General features: G+C 39.0%; 1 protein-coding gene across 1 annotated transcript in view; it reads left to right on the top strand.

Annotated features, from left to right (window-relative positions):
• The first annotated feature begins 821 nt into the window (after positions 1-821).
• The window catches only part of LOC119524013 (ralBP1-associated Eps domain-containing protein 2-like), a 61,647-nt gene continuing 43,800 nt past the window's right edge, over positions 822-18,668 (top strand). The window contains exons 1-2 of the mRNA XM_037822698.1: positions 822-832; positions 968-1,058. Coding sequence (XP_037678626.1) covers positions 822-832; positions 968-1,058 — 102 coding nt within the window. The remainder of the gene's footprint in view (positions 833-967; positions 1,059-18,668) is intronic.

Raw genomic sequence — 18,668 nt, 5'->3', positions numbered from 1 at the left:
TAACATTTGCTTGTCCTTCTTTTGGAGAAGAGATGCTGCTTAGAGTCCACTCAATCTTGGCATGCAAATACCATAAGATACTGGCTTCCTTTTGAGCTTGAAGTATAATAAAGAGTGCTGTTCATATAAACAAGCCAGAAACCTCTTTTCCAATTGTTCCAGCACTGACTTTAAAAGACGTTGGCTAATCAGTCAACAAGTATTTATTGAGTCCCTGCTGTATATCTAATGCCAAGCTTTAGCTTCTTCTTCAGCCTTTCCTTGGTTATAATTTCTGCTCATTTAAATTATTAGCTATGTTTATTGAACATCTACAGTATGCCAGATGCTTAATCTTCATAACCACCCTGTGAGATAGGTACTAATAGTATCCCTTTTCTACAGATAAAGAGATTGGCACATATAGACGTTAAGCAAGATGCCCAAGGTGGCACAGCTAGCAAACAGAGTAGAGCTAGCTCTCAAAGCAAAGCCTGTCCCTTAAAGGCCCCTCTGTCCCCTATCATTGTAGTCAATTGTCTCTTTATACAGGAAGACAGCGCATCCCTTGAACTTGGCATTGAGGCTTTTACCACCTCCCCCGGAGGAGGATCCAGATGAGATGATGCTCCTGCTTTGCACTGGCACCAAACGCGGGCTAGGTCATCACAGAGTTAGAGGGCATTCGGGAGGCACTTAGCCACCACCTGCTGCTTTCAAACCTGGGGCTTGGGGCCCACCCAGATGAATGCATGGAAGACCTGCCTGAAAGGGCTTTTGTGACCTACCTCCTTATCTTTTTCCTGCTGCTTCAATTACACTAGTCCCTTACTGGTTGTGAAATGTACTGCTGGTATCTGTAGTTCTCATCTGAGCTACTTGAGGTGGGCTTCCTGTCTGCTTTGATGGGTAGTGACAGGAGGAGCTGATGGGGACCAGGACTTCTCAAGTCGCTTTTACTGAATGAATCTGCTTCTTTGTCTACCAGGTTTCTCATCAGTGTAGCCAGTGAGCCCAGTGCTCAGCCCAAGCCTCCAGCTCAGCTTCCTAACTATGGAGATTTCCGACTACAGGAGCAGGTGTGTAAGAAATGCAGGCAGAAAGCCCCTGCAGTATCCTTCTCCAAGGGCCATTTTCTCCACTATACATGGGATACATATATTCTACACATGAAGTCCTGGGAAATAAGCACATGGTTGCATTTAGTTTTTCTGCTGACTGTTTCAAATTCCTGATGACCCCTGGAGAATCTCACATAACCACCTGTATGGGACACCTATGTAATCTAGTCTTTACTAAACTACTTATGGTAAAACAGGCATCTGGGAGATGTGAATAGGGCTCTGTGGTAAGATACATTTGTACGGTGCTGCCTCTGGGAGATGCACAGTTACTTATTAGCCCACTACAGGCTCTCAAGGCTTGTAGTAAAGGATACTTGTAAATTTTGTTAAATCTGGCAATTTCCTAGCTTATGTGTCCATCCACCTCTTTATTTATAAAATACCTATTAACATTCTGAGGGCTTAGTTTTAGGAAACACTATATATGCCAGCTTTAAGGTGTTGTTAAGAACATTTCCAAGCCTCTCATCTGTCACCTTATCTCCATATTATGTGTTTAAAGTTAAATTTTTTTTATTAAATTCAGTTTTATTGAAATACATTCACACACCATACAATCATCCATGATATACAATCCACTGTCCACAGTATGATAACATAGTTATGCGTTCATCACCACAATCTATCTATGAACATTTTCCTTACATCAGAAGGAACCAGAACAAGAATAAAAAATAAAAGTGAAAAAATAACACCCAAATCATCCCCCCATCCCACCCCATTTGTCCTTTAGTTTTTATCCCCATTCCTCCACTCATCCATACACTAGCTAAAGGGGGTGTGATCCACAAGGTCTTCACAATCACACTGTCACCCCTTGTAATCTACATTATTATATAATTGTCTTCAGGAGTCCAGACTGCTGGGTTGGAGTTTGGTAGTTTCAGGTATTTACTTCTAGCTATTCCAATACATTAAAGCCTAAGAGGTGTTATCTATATAGTGCATAAGAATGTCCACCAGAGTGACCTCTCGACTCCATTTGGAATCTCTCAGCCATAAATTTAAATTTTATATCTTATGCCAATAGTTTTCCCTATGAAGGTTGAAATAAAAATGAAAGTTTACTGCAGACTAGCTCAGGATTTCAAATAGTCATGTTTTCAGTTGCCATGTTGCCTTCCTTGCTTTTCTGTTTCTTTTTTGAATGTTCTTGGTGTATATGGACAGTCAACCCGACTTTGGAAAATATATATATTTTTTAAATATGGAGATTTCTTTTGTGGGGTTTGAACGTAGTACACTCAACAGGAGACCTAGGAGAGAAACAAGGGAACCTGATATATGTAAGCTCATTGAACTTAAAATAGCACCGAGAAGAAAGTAACATAAAGTTTTTGGATTAATTTTGGATTTAATTTTTCAAGTTCTTTATCTTGATAAGAGGCAAGACTAGATTGTCATAAACAAGAAAGCATGGTTTGATTTTTGTTGTTTTTTTTTTTTTTTAAACTGTGGTATGTTGGGAAAATACAATTAAAAACAAAATCTTTTCACAGCCCAGAAAACCTTTCCACACAGGTAGAAAAGAAAGAAAAAACAGGTTTATTATTGATTAAGTATTAAACCAGAATGCGATGCATCACAGTCTGCAGAGAGAGTGCAAGGACAAATAGCGAGCTTGCTCTTTTCATGTGGCTAAGCCAATACAACCCACTCGCAGCACATTAAAGCACATTCTCAACATATTCAGAGGCAGGTTTACAATTTGGAGCCAGAAATCCCTTGGAAGTTATACTGATCTCTTCCCAGGAAACTGGAAAATAGGGATGATGAAATCCACTAGAGACTTATCTAACCTTTAAAATAAAGATTTACATACATTTCAAAGGGGACAGAAGAAAAAAAATCTTTCAACTTCTGTAAAGTAAACGAAGAGAGAGATGGGAGGGAGGGGGATGTCTTTTCCCTTATGTTCAACAGGGAGAATTAAGCCCTTTATTATCATTGTACTTCTCTTTTCACTCTCATAGGTAATATACAACACAAAATTTCCCATGTTAACCATTTTTAAGTGTACACTTCAATGATATTAATTACATTCACAATTTTGTGCTACCATCCCCACCATGCGTACCAAAGTTTTTCATCCCCCCAAAGAAGATCTCTGTACCCATTAAGCAATAACTGCCCATTCTCCTGCCCCCTCAGTTCCTGGTAATCTGTAATCTACTTTCTGTTTATGAGTTTGAAGTGTAACATCTTCTACAAGAAAGCCTTTTGTTCTCTAAAGAGAAACAGTATTTTAACAGCTATGTGTCCAATCAGTAATGTGCTTTCAGGTTTTAAATATGTAAGAGAAATGAGTCTGTGCATTTGCTGGAATGGTAGCATTGGAGACCAAGTGGGGAATGTGGCCATCTGTCCCCACTGTTAGGTGGCAGGGGGCACCCCTTACCATTTCAACTAGAGTATGCAATGATCTCAGAGAGGAGGGAGCTGGAGAAAGGGATTCTTTGAATCTGTTTAAGATATCCTGGGCAGATCCCTGACATTCACAGAGAATAAGCTCACCAGAGTCAGCATACTAAAAGGTTTGAGAACTAAGCTACAGTGTGGAATATCACTCAGGTTTTCAGACTGACCTCTGGGTAACACACAAATGAAATTGACCAAAATAGCATTGAAAGGATTCTGAAAAGGGTTCTGTCATTGGAACCACAGCTCACAAAGATAAGCTAGGTCTTGTGTGCTATGCCTAAACAGGGTGACTACATCCAAAAATAGAGTTAAAAAGGATCCAGATTCTGCCAAAATGTCCAGGATATGTTAAAAAAAAATCAGTTATTTTAAGAACCAGGAGAATCAAAACTTGAATGGGAAGAGAGAACTAGTGGGTTACACACTGAGATGACTCAGACGTTGGAATTATCTGACAAAGCTTTTGAATCATAATAATTATGAGCACTCTTGAAACAAATGAAAAACAGAAAAATCTCAGTAAGAAATAGAAGATATAAAGAAAGTCAAATGGAAATTATTTGACTGAAAAACGTAATATTCTAAATAAAAATCCAAACATCTCACCAGATGGGTTCAGTAGTAGATTGGAGAAGACAAGAAAAAGATCAGTGAACTTGAAGATAGATCGATATAAATTGCCCAGTCTGAATAACTGAGCAATATCAGACTGAAAAGAAAAATAAACAGAGCCTGATGAATCTCTGGGACAAGAACAAAAGAACTGCCGTTTATGTCATTGGAGTCCTAGAAGGAGTCGATAATCTGAAAAAAAAATTCCCTGGATCCAAGTGATTTCAGAGGTGAATTCTACATAATCTATTTGAGAAAAATATAGGAGGAAGGAACCCTTCCCAATTAAATGTAAACTCAAGAATTCTCAAAAAAGTATTTGCAAAGTTGTCCATATGGAAAATCCCCGTAACCTCTGTTTAGGTTACGGACATTTCTCCAAAGAGGATATTGATCTTTAGATTTAACTTGATTCCTACTAAAATACCAGCAAGATTTTTTTTTTGTAGACATAGGATCCCAGCAAGGTATTTTGTAGGCATGGACAGGTTTATTGTGAAATTTATAAGGAAAGGCAAAGGACCTAGAATAGTTAAAACAATTTAGAAAAAGAAGAATGAAGTGGGAGGAATTATTCTACCTGATTTTCAGACTTACTATACAGCTAGAATGTTGTTGACAGTGGGACAGACATACAGATCACTGGAACAAAATATAAGAGCCCAGCAATAGAGTTGCAAGTATAGATAACTTGTTTTTGACTGTGGTGGAAAAGCAATTCAATTGAGGAAGGATAGCCTTTTTATCAAATGATTTTGAAACCATTGGACATCCACGGCAATGAAAATAAACTTCAATTTAAACCTCATACTTTATACAAAATTAATTTGAAGTGGATCATAGATTTAAACGTGAAACCTAAAACTATTTAAGATTTTTACAAGAAAACACAGGAGAAAATTTTTGGAACATAGGGCTAGGTGAAGAGTTCTTAGTCATGATGCCAAAGGCATGATCCATAAAATTAAAAAAAAAAATAGATACAGTGGACTATATCAAAATTTAAAATGTTTGCTTTGTGAAAGACACTGTTAAGAGGATGTAAAGACAAGCCACAGGCTGGGAGAAAATACTTGTAAATCAAATACCTGGCAAGGACTTGTAGGACGGGTATCTAGAGTATATAAATAACTCTCAAAATGCGACAGTACAAAATAAAAATCCAATTAGAAAATGGGCAAAAGGCAAGAACGGACATTTCTCCAAAGAGGATATACAGATGGCCAATAAGCATATAATACGATTTTCAACATCATTAGCCCTTAGGGGATTCAAACCAAAACCATTGAGATATTACTACTCCTCTAGTCAGTACAGCTAAAATGAAAAAAAATGATGATAATAGCAAATGCTGGTGAGATTGTGGAGAAACTGGATCTCTCATAACTCACTGATGGGAATGTAAGGTGGTACTTTACTCTGGAAAATTTCTGGTAGTTTCTTCTGAAACTAAACATGCACATACTTATATGGCCCAGAAATGGAATTTATCCCAGAGAATGGAAAACTTAAGTTCACACAAAAACCTGTATATGAATAATTATAGCAGCTTTATTTGTAATAGCCCCAAAGTAGAAACAATCCAAAAGTCCTCCAGTTGTTAGTGGTTAAATAAACCCTGGTACATCCATAAAATAGAATATGACCCAGCACTAAAAAGGAAGGAATCACTGACATATCCAACAAATTGGATGGATCTCAGGGGTGTTATTCTTAGTGGTAAAAAGCGAATCCAAAAAGCTCACCTAGTGTACGATTCCATTTATATAACATCTTCAAAGTAACAAAACTAAAGTGATGGAGAACAGATTAGTGGTTGCCAGGGGATATTTGGGTGGTTTGGCGATGTGTGTCAGTATAAAAAGGTAGGTCAAGGGGTTTCCTTTGTGGTGATGCAGACTTTCTGTATCCTGATTGTTGTGGTGCTTTTGTGATTCTGAACATGGGATAAAGTTAGCTATGTACATGCACACATACACAAACATGAGTATGTATTAAAACTGGTGAAAACTGAATAAAATTTAGTTAACTGTTTTGTAGCAATGTCAGTTTTCTGGTTTTGCTATTGGACTATAGTTATATAAGCTGTCACCATTTAGGGAAGGTGTGTGAAGGATTCATGGCAATCTATATACTATTTCTGCAACTTCCTGTGAGTCTATTATCATTTCAAGATAAAAGTTTAAGAAAAGCCACAATAACCATTTATAAACTTTCTTGGATTCTCTTTGGGTGATTCCAACTGACAAATTCCTAATGCCACTGTTTTTCAAGTACATAAAACTCAAGTTTGAATAAAGAATGTAATTAAGTAGTGATATCAATGAAAATCATAGAGTAGAGAACTCCAAGGCTCTGTCCCTCCTCAAAAACAACCAGCAAAAACTGTTAATCAACTTTTGCACAGCTCTGAAATCTACCCAAAAAACCTGCAGTAGCCAGAGGAAGGCTTAGTGAAGAAAGCAGCAGATGCTTTGAAATAAAAGTGCTGTGGTGTTTTAGACTGCCCACTGCCATATGCCCACTACCATCTCCAAGACCCCACATCAGCAGCAGACATGAGGACAACAGCCCATACTCCTGGCACAAATTGCTGGGGCCACAAGGAATGGACCTTATTCTCAAAAAAATTGTGAATTTTGACCTGTGTGATGACTACTTGAAGGATCAGCACAAAGGCTTGCTGCTGGGCTGGCTTCCCGGGCAGCTTTTGCCTCAAGTGTTTATAGGCACAAGTATTGGCTGAAGCAGCCTGGGGCAAAGGAAAACAGTCAGAACCAGCAGCAGACATACTTAAAAGCCAGAGAAGTAAGAGGTCGGGAGAGGATATACGCAGGGGAATAAGGGCTTTGAAAAGCTCCCTTGTATCCTGGGGATTCAAGAAGGGCTGTGCACATACACAGGGCTAGGCACATGCTCGGAGAAGGCCTCAGAAGACACCTTTCACTTTCTGTCAAGAAGATGAAAAAAATATAAACATAAATGTGTATCTGTCAACAGAGCCCCAAAATATATGAAGCAAAAAGTGACAGAATTGAAGGGAGCAATAGACAGTTCTACAATAACAAGTGGAGACAGTACCCTACTTTCAATAATAGTTAAAACAATTAGATCAGTAAGGAAATAGAGGCCTTAAACAACACTATAAACCAACTAGGCCTAATGGACACCTACAGAACATTCCACCCAACAACAGCAGAATACACATTATTCTCAAGTGCACTTGGATCATTCTGCAGTATAGACCAATGTTAGGCCACTAAATTTTAAAAGTTTGAAATCATACAAAGTATGTTCTCTGACGACAGCGGAGTGAAACTAAGAACTCAGTATCAGAAGGGAAACTGGAAATTTTGTAACTATGCAGAAATTAACACATTTTAAAGTAACCATTGAGTCAAATAAGAAATTATGAGTGAAATTAGAAAATATTTTGAGACAAATGAAAATGAGCACGACATACCAAAACTGGATGGTTTGCTGGATGCAGCAAAAGCAGTGCTCAGAGAGAAATTTGTAGCCACAAATGCTTACATTAAAAAAGAAGAAAGATTTAAAATCAATATCCTAACTTTAAAGCTTAAATTAGAAAAAGATGTGCAAGCTAAACCCAAAACTAGCAGAATGAATGAGCTAATAAAATCAGAATGGAGATAAAATAGAGAATAGAAGAACAATAGAGAAAATCAAGGAAACCACAAGTTGGTTCTTTGAAAAGATCAACAAAATTGACAAACCCGTAGGTTTTTAATTTTAATTGCCCAAGAATGCAATTAAGCTTGTGTTGTCTTATGGTCAAAATAAAAGGCTCTATTTTAAATAAAAATCGGGTTCTGATAAATTTGTGTTCTATTATAGATAACATTGTTTTCATTTTATCAAGGTAGAATATTCAAGTAGAATGATTCTGTTTTGTATAATATATTTTTCTCCTTTATTAATTTTGGCGGTACATTTTACTGTATGTTCCTTAGTTTAAGTTGGTTAATGGAGTACTCAAACAACTAATTGTAGCTTCAGGTTGGTATAGCAGAGAAAAAATTGTGGTTTACACCAACCTCTGGTTATTGAATCTCAAGAGCTCCACAAATCCTCTTCTAACGATTTAATAAAATGATTTTGAAAACTATTAAATTCTTAGACAGTTGGCATTTGATGAGAAATTCAAAAGACAGCAGAAATGGCCTTAGTGGCGAGTTCAAGGAGAAGAGAGAGTGAGGAATAGTGATGAAATACTGGTATTGTAATAGGCAGGAAAAGATTAAGTACAAATATGTATTTTGTTACCTTAAGGAGCTCTCAGCATTTTGCCAGCCATCAACAGAGGCCATTAAAATTTATCCTGGGAACTAGTTTTAAAAAAAGGAGAAATATGTTCTATGACGGTATTTATTTTAGTATTGATAAAAATAAAAGCAATGAAGACAACATAAATGTCTAAGAGGAGGGCAGTGGTTGAGGTATTATATATCTGTGGAATAGAATATTAGGCGACCCTTGAAACAATTACATGGAAAATAGTAGAAAAGAGGGGAAAGAAGAATACAGAAATGGTTCCTGATTGTACCACATAAAAGTATACAGTGGACATTTGGCAGTAAGTTTTTGACTGTCTTGAGGGTAATCTTGAAGGTCCATGACACGTAGTAATTGGTTCCTTTGTTGTGGTAGGATGTTTTTTAACTTTTTATTTTGAAATAATTTCAAACTTTTTTAGACTGTTGCAAAAAGAATACAAACCACATACAGAGAACTCCATCATCATTTTCCCAGCTATCTAGAGCCACAAATTTTTAACATTTTGCCACTTGGCTGTGTCATCCTTTCTCTCTCTCTCCATCCATCCATCCATTCATCCATCCATCCATCCATCTTATGAACCATTGAGAGCAGTTTGCATAGATACCCTTTGAGCACATAATACTTCATGTATAATTTCCTACCAACCAGGATATTCACGTATGCAGTCAACTTAAGTGCAGTTGTCAAGTTCAAGAAATTTAACATTGTTATAAAGCTTGCATTCTGTATTCCAGTTTTTCCTTGTGTCCCAGTAATGTACTTTTGAGACTTTTCTCCTTCATTCTTAGATCCCACCCAGTATCATGTATTGTATTTAATTATCTCTTTAGTTTCCTCTTTCTTTTTCTAATTGTGGAAACATAGAACATAAATCTTCCCATCCCAGCTTCTCCCAGGCATAACATTTAGTGAGATTAATCACATTCACAATGTTGTAGTACCCTCCCCACTTTCCATTATGAGGACTTATTTTGCATTAACTTTGCATTGCCCTGCCTGCCACTCCTGATAACCTGTCCTCTACTTTCTGTCTTTATGAACTTTCATATTCTCTGATATTTTCTTTCTGGTTACAGTGGGTTTATATTTAACATCCTAAATCCATTACAGTCTTGTTTGCTTTGATATCAATTTGGCTGCCTCAATAGCATTCATAAACTATGTTCCTATACCACTCTGTCACCCTGTCCTTATGTAGTTCTTGTCACAAATTACATGTTTATACATTGAGTCCAAAACCATTAATTTATCATTATATTTCATGCATTTACCATTTAGATTCTGTAGAAAGTAAAAAGTCAAGTTATAAATCAAAGGTACAATAGTACTGATAATTGTATTTACTCATGTCATTATTTTTACCGGAGATCTGTATTTCTTCATGTGGCTTTAGTCAGTTGTCTAATATTCTTTTGTCAATTGTCTAGTGTTCTTTCCTTTCAAGCTACAGAAATCCCTGCAGCATTTCTTGTAGAGCCAGTCTAGTAGTGACAATGTCCCACAGCTATTGTTTATCTGGGAATGTCTTAATTCCTTCCTTGTTTGTAAAAGACAGTTTTGCCAGATGCAGAATTCTTGGTTGGCAATTTTTTTAGTTTCAGCACTTTAAATATGTCTTTTTACTGCCTTCTTTCCTCCGTGGTGTCCGGTGAGGAATTGGCACTTTTTCTTATTGTGGCTCCCTTGTATGTGACATGTTACTTTCTCTTGTGGCTTTCAGAATTCTCTATCTTTGACATTTGACAATTTGATTATAACATGGCTTGGGTCTATTTGGGTTTATTGGGTTTTGTGTTCACTGAGCATCTTGAATGTGCACATTCATGCCTTTCATTAAATTTGGGAAGTTTTTAGTCATTATTTCTTTGAATATTTTCTCTGCACCTTTCTCTTTTCTCCTCCTTCTTGGACTCCCACAATGCACATATTGCTATGCTTGATGGTGTCCCACAAGTTCCTTTGGCTCTGTTCACTTTTTGTCATTCTTTCCTCTTTCTGTTCCTCACACTAGGTGATTTCAGTTGTCTTATCTTCAAGTTCACTGATTCTTTCTTTGACCAGCTCCAATCTGCTGTTGATCTCCTCTAGAGAATATTTAGTTTCTGTTACTGTGGTCTTTAGCTCTGTTTGTTTACTTTTCATAATTTCCAGCTCTCTACTGATATTCTCTTTGTGTTTATTTATTGTTTTCCTAATTTCCTTTGGGGATTTCCTTTATTTCTCTTTGACCATGATTTCCTTTAGCTCTTTGAGCATATTTAGGGCCAGTTTTTAAAAAAGTCTTTGTCTGGAATGTCCTAGGTCTGATCTTCCTCATTGATGGTTTCTAATGCTTTGGTCTTCTCCTTTGCCTATTTGCTTGTATCCTATTTGCTTGTATCTCTTGTAACCTTTTGTTGAAACCTGGATTTTTGATATTTTAATGAGTTATCCCTGGAATTTAGACTCTGAGACATCTGTTCCTTAAATTTGTATTCTGCTAGTGTTACGACAGTTTTCCTTGAATGCCAGGAACTAACAATAAACACACACACACACACAAAACAGGAAAAAAAGAAAATCACCTACCCTAGCCTTTGCAGATTGACCTGTGTAAGTGCTGTCCTTCAGGGCTTATCTATACAGTGAGTTTAGAGAATAGCTCCGGGCCAACGCATAGGGGCCTCCCCAGTCCTTTTCTTGCATACCTCTTTGTTTTCAGAATGAATTTTGATCTTAGGAATTCTTCTGTATACATGGGTTGAATTTCCCCTTTTCCCTAGAATATAGTTTCCTCATGGTCCCAGGCACTGCGCTGTGTGTCCTACAGTCAGCAGTCCCATGCTCTAGGTGCTTGACTGCTCTTCCACAGCCTTTTTTAGGAGAGCTTTGTGAGCTGCTTTCTACACACCGGGCATGTTCTGGGACAGCAAGTTCCTCAAGCCACCACTAGACAGATTGGGCAGAAATACATGCTCCCAGTATGTGCACGAGGGTTACTCTGCCCTCTCTGGAACCAGAACCAGGGATCTGCACCGGAAACACAGTCCAGCTCTGCACCGAGCTGGTGAGGGGTACCACAAGATCCTGCCACTTGTAAGTAGCTTTTTTCTTGATTTGGGGTTCACCTTGTTACTGCAGTCCTTTATCTGTTTTCTGCAGTTTTGAGAGAGATGTTTCTGCCAGTTCTTGCTAGTTGCTCACAGCTTCTGTGCTTAGGTGGAGCCCTGAAAGGTCTCACTCTGCCATCTTCATTGGGGTGGGGCCTGTGGCTGCTGTGGGAGGATTTTGAATTACTTTGCCAGTGAATTAGCCTGTCAGTTGTTCCCATCACAGTAGGGTTTTGACGTTTTCAACTCCTCACTAACTTCTTTTAGGAGTCTAAGGGGGTCATTTAAGTAATTCGTTTGTAGTTTACATACCTTATCTTGTGATAACATTCATATAAGCATACTGTATAGTTTTAGGAGAAATTCTGTATGTCGTATTTGTGTGAATTTGGGTATCCATGAAGCTCTCTGGACATTTCAGTCATAAATGTTAAGTTATCTCTTAGGCATTTGGAGATAGATTCCAAAGTAATTGGTAGAAGTTTCAATAGCTGTTTTTGTTGGGAAATTTTGCAGTTTTTCTTTTAAAAATTTCTTTTTTACATTTAAGGATTGGGGAAATGAAAACAAAATTGTTCTTCAGTCTGACAAACTACAATAAAAAAGTCATTTGAAGTTTTATCAGGATAAAATGAGCTTTGGAACCTACTCTAGGAGACCATGTTTTCAGAAATCTTGATATGACATACCATGTTGCACAATCATGTAGTTAGAATGACTTCAGCAATTCTGAGGTTCAAGCAAAGCATTTATGGAATGAACATCTAGTCGTTTTTTCATCCATGTTCTCTGGATCATGAGCTGTTATTCCCTTCCCTCTTGAATGGAAATATTGCTGCATATTGAAAAGTACGGATTTAAATTTACTCATTCCAGATGACACTTGGTGTACACTTTCCATCTGGAAAATCCCTTCATGTCTAGTTATAGCTCAGTGTGTTTTGCTTCTCTATGTTTTTCTTGTATTTTCTTCTCATTCCAATTTCTAGGTCTGTCAACCCACCTTCTATTTCTAGTAAGGGTTCTTTCATTATTTATCTCATGATCTCTGTGGGCTGGTCCTGGATGAAATCTTCATCTTCCAAGTTAATAGTTCTTTGTACCACTGTGTGTAGTCCAGACTTTTCCTAGTTTGTTTTTAAACCTCAGTGACTATTCTTTAGTTCCTGATTTTATAATCTGTTCTTACTTATATCAATCTGTTCTTGGTTCTCTTCTCCTTAATTTTGTTTCACAAAATTTTGTATGTTCTTTTTTATATATGTGTTACCCACTTTAAACTTTGAGGATTCTAAACACACTTATTTTAAAGTTTCAACTTGTTCTAATTTCATTTTCCTCAGAAATGAATTTATCTTCTCATTTTTTTTTTTTTTTGTTGCTGTTCTTCTGAGTGTTAATTTTTTTCTTCCATGCGTTTTCGTATTTGCAGGCTTATTTTGAGTTAGTGTTTAAATTTCATTCTCAGTTCTCTGAAGCCCTCTCTTTCTACCAGTCACACCCCACAGCCCTCCACACCCATGGGCTTCTAGTCTAGAACTCATTTTTATACTTGAGGCTTAGTACTTCCATCTGGTATTGATATTGGTGATCTGGCTGATGGCACCAGATGGCGGCTTAGCCCAGGGCCAGGCTGCAGTGTCATATCTGTTTCCTGTTCCTTTCCTTGGTAGGCAGTCCCAAGCACCTTTGCAGGTTTCATCCTGAAGCAGCTTTAGGTCCAGGGGGATGCACTTCAGCCCCTGGCTTCAGGGAGTGAGCCTGGTGTCTGTTCCCTGCCTTCTGTGGGACATTTTAATCCCCATTATTCTATGAGCTCTCAGCTGTACTACCTGCTTCTGAACCCTCAGCCTGGCTTGCCACTTTGTGATTTGGTCCCACAAGGATATTTACCTTGCTTCTGAGTGTGTCTGAGTCTTTTAAATTTTTCATGCTTTTGTGCTCCCACTCGCACCTCTGTCATTGCGTATCGTTTTATAGAAGAGGAAGTTGAGGTTCAGAGAGGGGAATTGAGTTACTTGAATTGAGTCCCAGAGCTAATAAGTGACAGAGCCAGTTCTTGTTTAAGTGGAGAGCTGGAAAAGGTTTCTTGGGGAGTGCTGGAAATTTAATGATGAGAGTTTAGAGAAAGAGAAAAAAATCATTCACTACACATCACAAAAGTTAGCTAAAGATCTGGTAAAGCAAAAGTTAATGAGAATTTCCAGTTTCTGTGCCAATCAATAATTTTCTAAGTATAAAATCTTTTCTGCATTAAGCCAAAATGTTTTTTCCCCTGAAAAATGCCTTCCCCAGTGAAGACTTGCATTCATCATTTTGGTCTGTGGGTCATATTTGGTGTAGCAAAAGGCCAGGTGTATCTCTTATCCTTCCTTCTAAGAGGAACAGAGGGGCAGAGCTTTTGCACGATAAATAATTATTATTTTCGCATTTCAAAATTGATTGCAAAAGCATACAAACCCTAGAGGCTTTGTGATTGTTCATTTATTTTATTGATTTTTCAAGTAACTGTGCCAGGTGTATTTTTAAATGTGTTACAAGTATTAACACAATCCTCATAATAACCATGTGCAAGAGGCTCTTTGGCTTTCCTCATTGTGCAGATAAGTAAACCAAGGCCTGGAGACCCCCAGTTGCTGGTCTCACTCAGCACAGTGACTAAGAGTTAAGGCTGCAATTCCAACCCTGACTCTCTAGCTCCAGTCTCTGCTCCCAGTGCTCTGCTTTGCTGTGGTGCGTACCGCAGAACTGTTTTCTTAACCTCTCTCTTCTTCACACATCAGTTGATATATTTTCTGAATCAGGGGTCCATTTTATTTTATGACACCTCTTAAATTAGTTTTACCCTACTAGTAGTGGCTTGTGTTGTGCTCATATTATTGTATAAAGCTACTTTCCAGGAAGATGCCATAAGTTCATTTACTCAGTTCGGCAGGTATTAACAGAATGCGCTTCCCATAGGCCTCTCCATTGCTGAGAACTGTGGGAGCCCCACATTTACGCTGTGATCCTTGCCCTGTGGCTCCTTCATCCTTCCCCGCCCTCCGAAGGCACTCGTGCTTGGCACCAGCCTTTCTCTAGTCTCTCATGGTGCTTATGTAGAATTGTCGTTTTCCATGTGTCTCATTTAAACCCATTTTGTTGTCAGGGTTTGTAGGCAGTGGTTGGTATCATGTTTCCTGTAGCTAGTTTTTCCCCAGGGGTTCACATACAGTTGGTTTCTAGGTGCCTGAGCAAAAGAATCCCTATTTCTCTTCTTTGTTCTCCCACCACACAATGGCAGAAAACTGGAAACACTCCTAAAGATGAGGGAAAGGAGAAGCAAATGCAGAAGCAGGGCATGATGGGAGGCTGCCCAAATGTGTTATGATGTTAATGGATAAGGGCAGTGGAGGACAATGATGGGGTGGGCTCCAGGAGGCAGCCTGACATAGTAGGTCTAAGCATGAGTTTGAGGTTCAAATCCCATCTCTGCCTCTTACTGGCCCTATGACTTTGGGCAAGTTTTTTAGCGTCTCTGTGCCTGAATTTTGTCATTTTTTAAAATGGGGTTAATGGTAGTATCTACTTTCCTAGGGTTGTTGTGATAATTAAATGAGATAATATCTGTAAAGTACTTAGAACAGTGCCTGGCACTGAACAGTAATTAGCTGTTGTAATCATTACTGTAACCAGCAAAATAGAGGCAGGGTCTAGTTGACGAACATGGAAGAACAGATTCGGGATAGCCAGATATTAGTGGTCCCAAACCCAGAATGAGTGCTGGACTGGCTTACTAAAACACTTGCAGTAGAATCATGTGCTTTCCAATTTCTGTGACCTTCCAAATTCTGTAACCTTTCACATCAGGCAGAGGCAAACTGCAGCCTGCAGACCAAATCCAGATTGTGGCCTGTTTTATGGAAATTAGGAGAAGAGTCAGCGGCCAAATGGCCAAATGGGTAGGCTTCCTCATCAGCCCTGCAGCCTGTGTCTCCTAACTCCAGGATCACCGTGCCCTTGTCTGTGGTTTGCAGTTTCTCCCATGAGACCTTTATCTGCCTGTGACATTCTGTCTCTCAGGCTTCACTTGCAGAACTCAGAGCAAATACCTTTATTCATCTGGCAGCTTCGAAGGCTTGCTGTGGCTGGGCCTTCCTAATTCTGTGTTTCTCAAGCATAATGAGAGGAAACCAGACCAAGGCCTCACTGCAGCAGTGAACCTTGAAGGGGAGGAAGAAGGAAACAAGCTTGGCCAGAGAAAACAGGGCAAAGGGATTCTTTTCTTCCCAGCTCCCTTCTAAATTTACTTGGCTCTGCTCACCAAGTTCTGTAGGTAGCACCAAGCAGTGTGTTGATAAACCTTCTCTCTGGAAAAAAGCCCCAGTTTGCAGCATTTGTTGATTTCTGTGATGTAAACGCTGCTGCCATGGCTGATTGCAAGTAGCGTTAGAGATACACATACTCAGCTGGCTGCTACTGGTTTGCTCTTGAGTACGCAGCTTTTCTTGCCTCAGAATCCCGGTGTAAGAGTCTTTGTGCCAGCTGAAAGCTTTTGTTCGTATCCTGTAAATGATTTTAGTCTAGGGTGCTGTTTCACCCCAATTCTATTAGAAATGGGGCCATATCTTTGAAGTCCCTAGAGGTGAAGCATTCCTCCTGTTTACATTGAGCTTGTGCCACTAGGTGGCACTTTAAGGACATTACCGGAAATTGGCTCTACAAGATTTCTTTTCTTTTTTTTACTTGAAGCATAATTTGCAGATAGAAAACTGCATGTTGAATTCTCACTCAGTGAATTCTCACAAGCTGAATACATTTGTGTATTCAGCACCCAAATGAAGAAACAATATTACTAGCACCCCAGAAGCCCCCCCGCTTATGCCATTTTCCAGTCACTATCCCATTGTCTTAGGGTTCTTACTATTCTGACTTCTAACAGCATAGGTTAGTTTTACCCATTTTCTGCTTTATATAAATGGAACCATTCAGTAAATACTTCTGTGTCTGGCTTTTGCTCAACTGATGTTTGTGCAGTTCATCCTTACTGTTGTATATAGTTGTGGATCATTGCTGTATAGTATTCCATTGTACATAAGAACATATTACTTTTTAGCCCTTCTCCCATTGATGAGCATTTAGATAGTTTTCAGATTTTTGACAATTATGAATAATGTTTCCATGAGCATCTGTGTACAGTGTATGTTTTCATTTCTCTTGAGTATGTACCTGGGAGTGGAATTGCCAGATAATAGGGTAGGCATGTGCTCAGCTTTATTAGAAACTGCCAAACAGTTTTATAACATGTTGTACTGACTTCCACTCCCATCAGCTTTCTTCCAGTTCCATGTCCTTAGCAATACTGGATTCATTTTATAGCTGGTTCCTAAATCTTACATAATTTGTATAGCTACCTCTCTAGCCATCTTATTTCCAATTGAGCTTTTAAAAAGCCACCTTCCTCTGATTGGCATAGCTCATGCAGGAAGAACTGTGTCAACCCAAAAGGGGATACTTTTCACAGTCCAAGTGTAAGCTACAGTAGTTGGAAAAGATGTTATACTAATGCCCCATCATTAATACAGAGTGATGCAACCAGGGAAGTAATCAAAATTATGAGTGGTAAAATATCAGGTGAGGTCAGGACTATGAGGCACTTTGAAAATTTTATAGAATTTTGTCATTTTTGCCAGGCCTATTTATGTCAGGGTCATGACCCAGCACAAAGAATTTCTAAAGGCCTCATAACCAGATGCCTTGGAATCGTGATGGTGGCAGGGGTCCTAGAGTAAGGGTCTGTTTGGTTTGGCAGGAAGCGTGCATAGGGCTTCTTCCTTCAGCCTTACCTAGTGGAGAACATATGTTTCAACGGAATCCTGCCATGAATCACCTCACCTGAGAGATGGTCCATACTGTCAACTGTAGATGGTGTTACACCATGGCTTTAGGCACTGTGATGAATGGGACCCAGACTTGACTCACATCTCCATTCTGTTACTAGAAACTGGAAATTTGTAGAACAAAACCCTGGTCATGGTCAAAACATTTGTCTTTTAGGCCAAAATAAGCACCCCTAGTCCTTTAGTTATAACAATAGGTCTGTTTCATGGATGTTGTCCATAATCCAGTGGGGTCCAGGAATCCCCAAGGAGTTCTGCTGTGTGACTGTTGTGTTCAGGAACCAGTTGCCCATTATAGTTACTGATTATCCACTTCCACCAAAAGAATCCCTGAGTGCCTCTGTCAGCATTTTCCTGGGTGTCTCCAATATTGCGTTGGCCTGCAGTAGAGGGCCACCAGAGGATCGGGTACCAGAGGTGCTCATTCCAAACCACCTGAGATGTGTGTGCTGGGGCAGTGACAAAATCCAGAAGTCTGATGGGGCTTTTATTTTCTTCTAATTTCTCCCTGACAATATTGGTAGAAGTAATTTCAGTGGTATACTTTTGGATCATGGATGGCCTGGTTTATAGGACCTACTTATACTCTAAACTGGAGTCAGCATTTTCTCATTCCAGGTTTCTGTCTATTTGGCAAGGGAAAAACAAGTCCCTTACATTAGGTTGGCTGCTCCTTGTAGAAGCAGAAACTATGCCTGGGAAACCAATCTTAATTTTCCTCCTAATTATTGTAGTAGCTACCATTATTGAACAGTCACTATGTGATTGTGCTTGGCACACTATCCAGATTGTTTTATTTAATCTTCACAGTGCTCTGAGTTTGTTGGGTTATCTCCATTTTGCAGATGAAGATATGGCAGCTGTGAGAGGTTGCACATTTGTGCTCCAGGTAATATACCAAGCAAGTGCAAAGCCTGAATTTGCCTCCTGCACCTCTGCCTGTAGCTGCTCTGCTCTGCCGCTCCAGTTATCATGGGATGAATTTGTGAACTCTTGTCCAGTGGAACACAAAACAGTGTTGGATTCATTATTGGCTCATTCCACACATTGATTAGAGGTCCTTCCATTTGCTGGCACTCTGGTTAGGCACTGGAAAAATAACAGTAAAGCAATGCACAGTTCCTGCCCTCTGGGTGCGTACAGTTCAGCTCCATTTGTTCTCTCTCAGCTGACTTGGGTCATGGATTTTGGTAATTGTTTTTGCAGAAAATTCAGTCCTTTGAACTCTCTTAAGGCTACATTTACCCACTCTCTCTAAGGTT

The sequence above is a fragment of the Choloepus didactylus genome, chromosome Y (assembly GCF_015220235.1).
Source record: "Choloepus didactylus isolate mChoDid1 chromosome Y, mChoDid1.pri, whole genome shotgun sequence".
Taxonomy (NCBI): Eukaryota; Metazoa; Chordata; class Mammalia; order Pilosa; family Megalonychidae; genus Choloepus; species Choloepus didactylus.
Note: the sequence above shows the minus strand (reverse complement) of the source record. Positions and strands in the feature narration are given on the sequence as shown.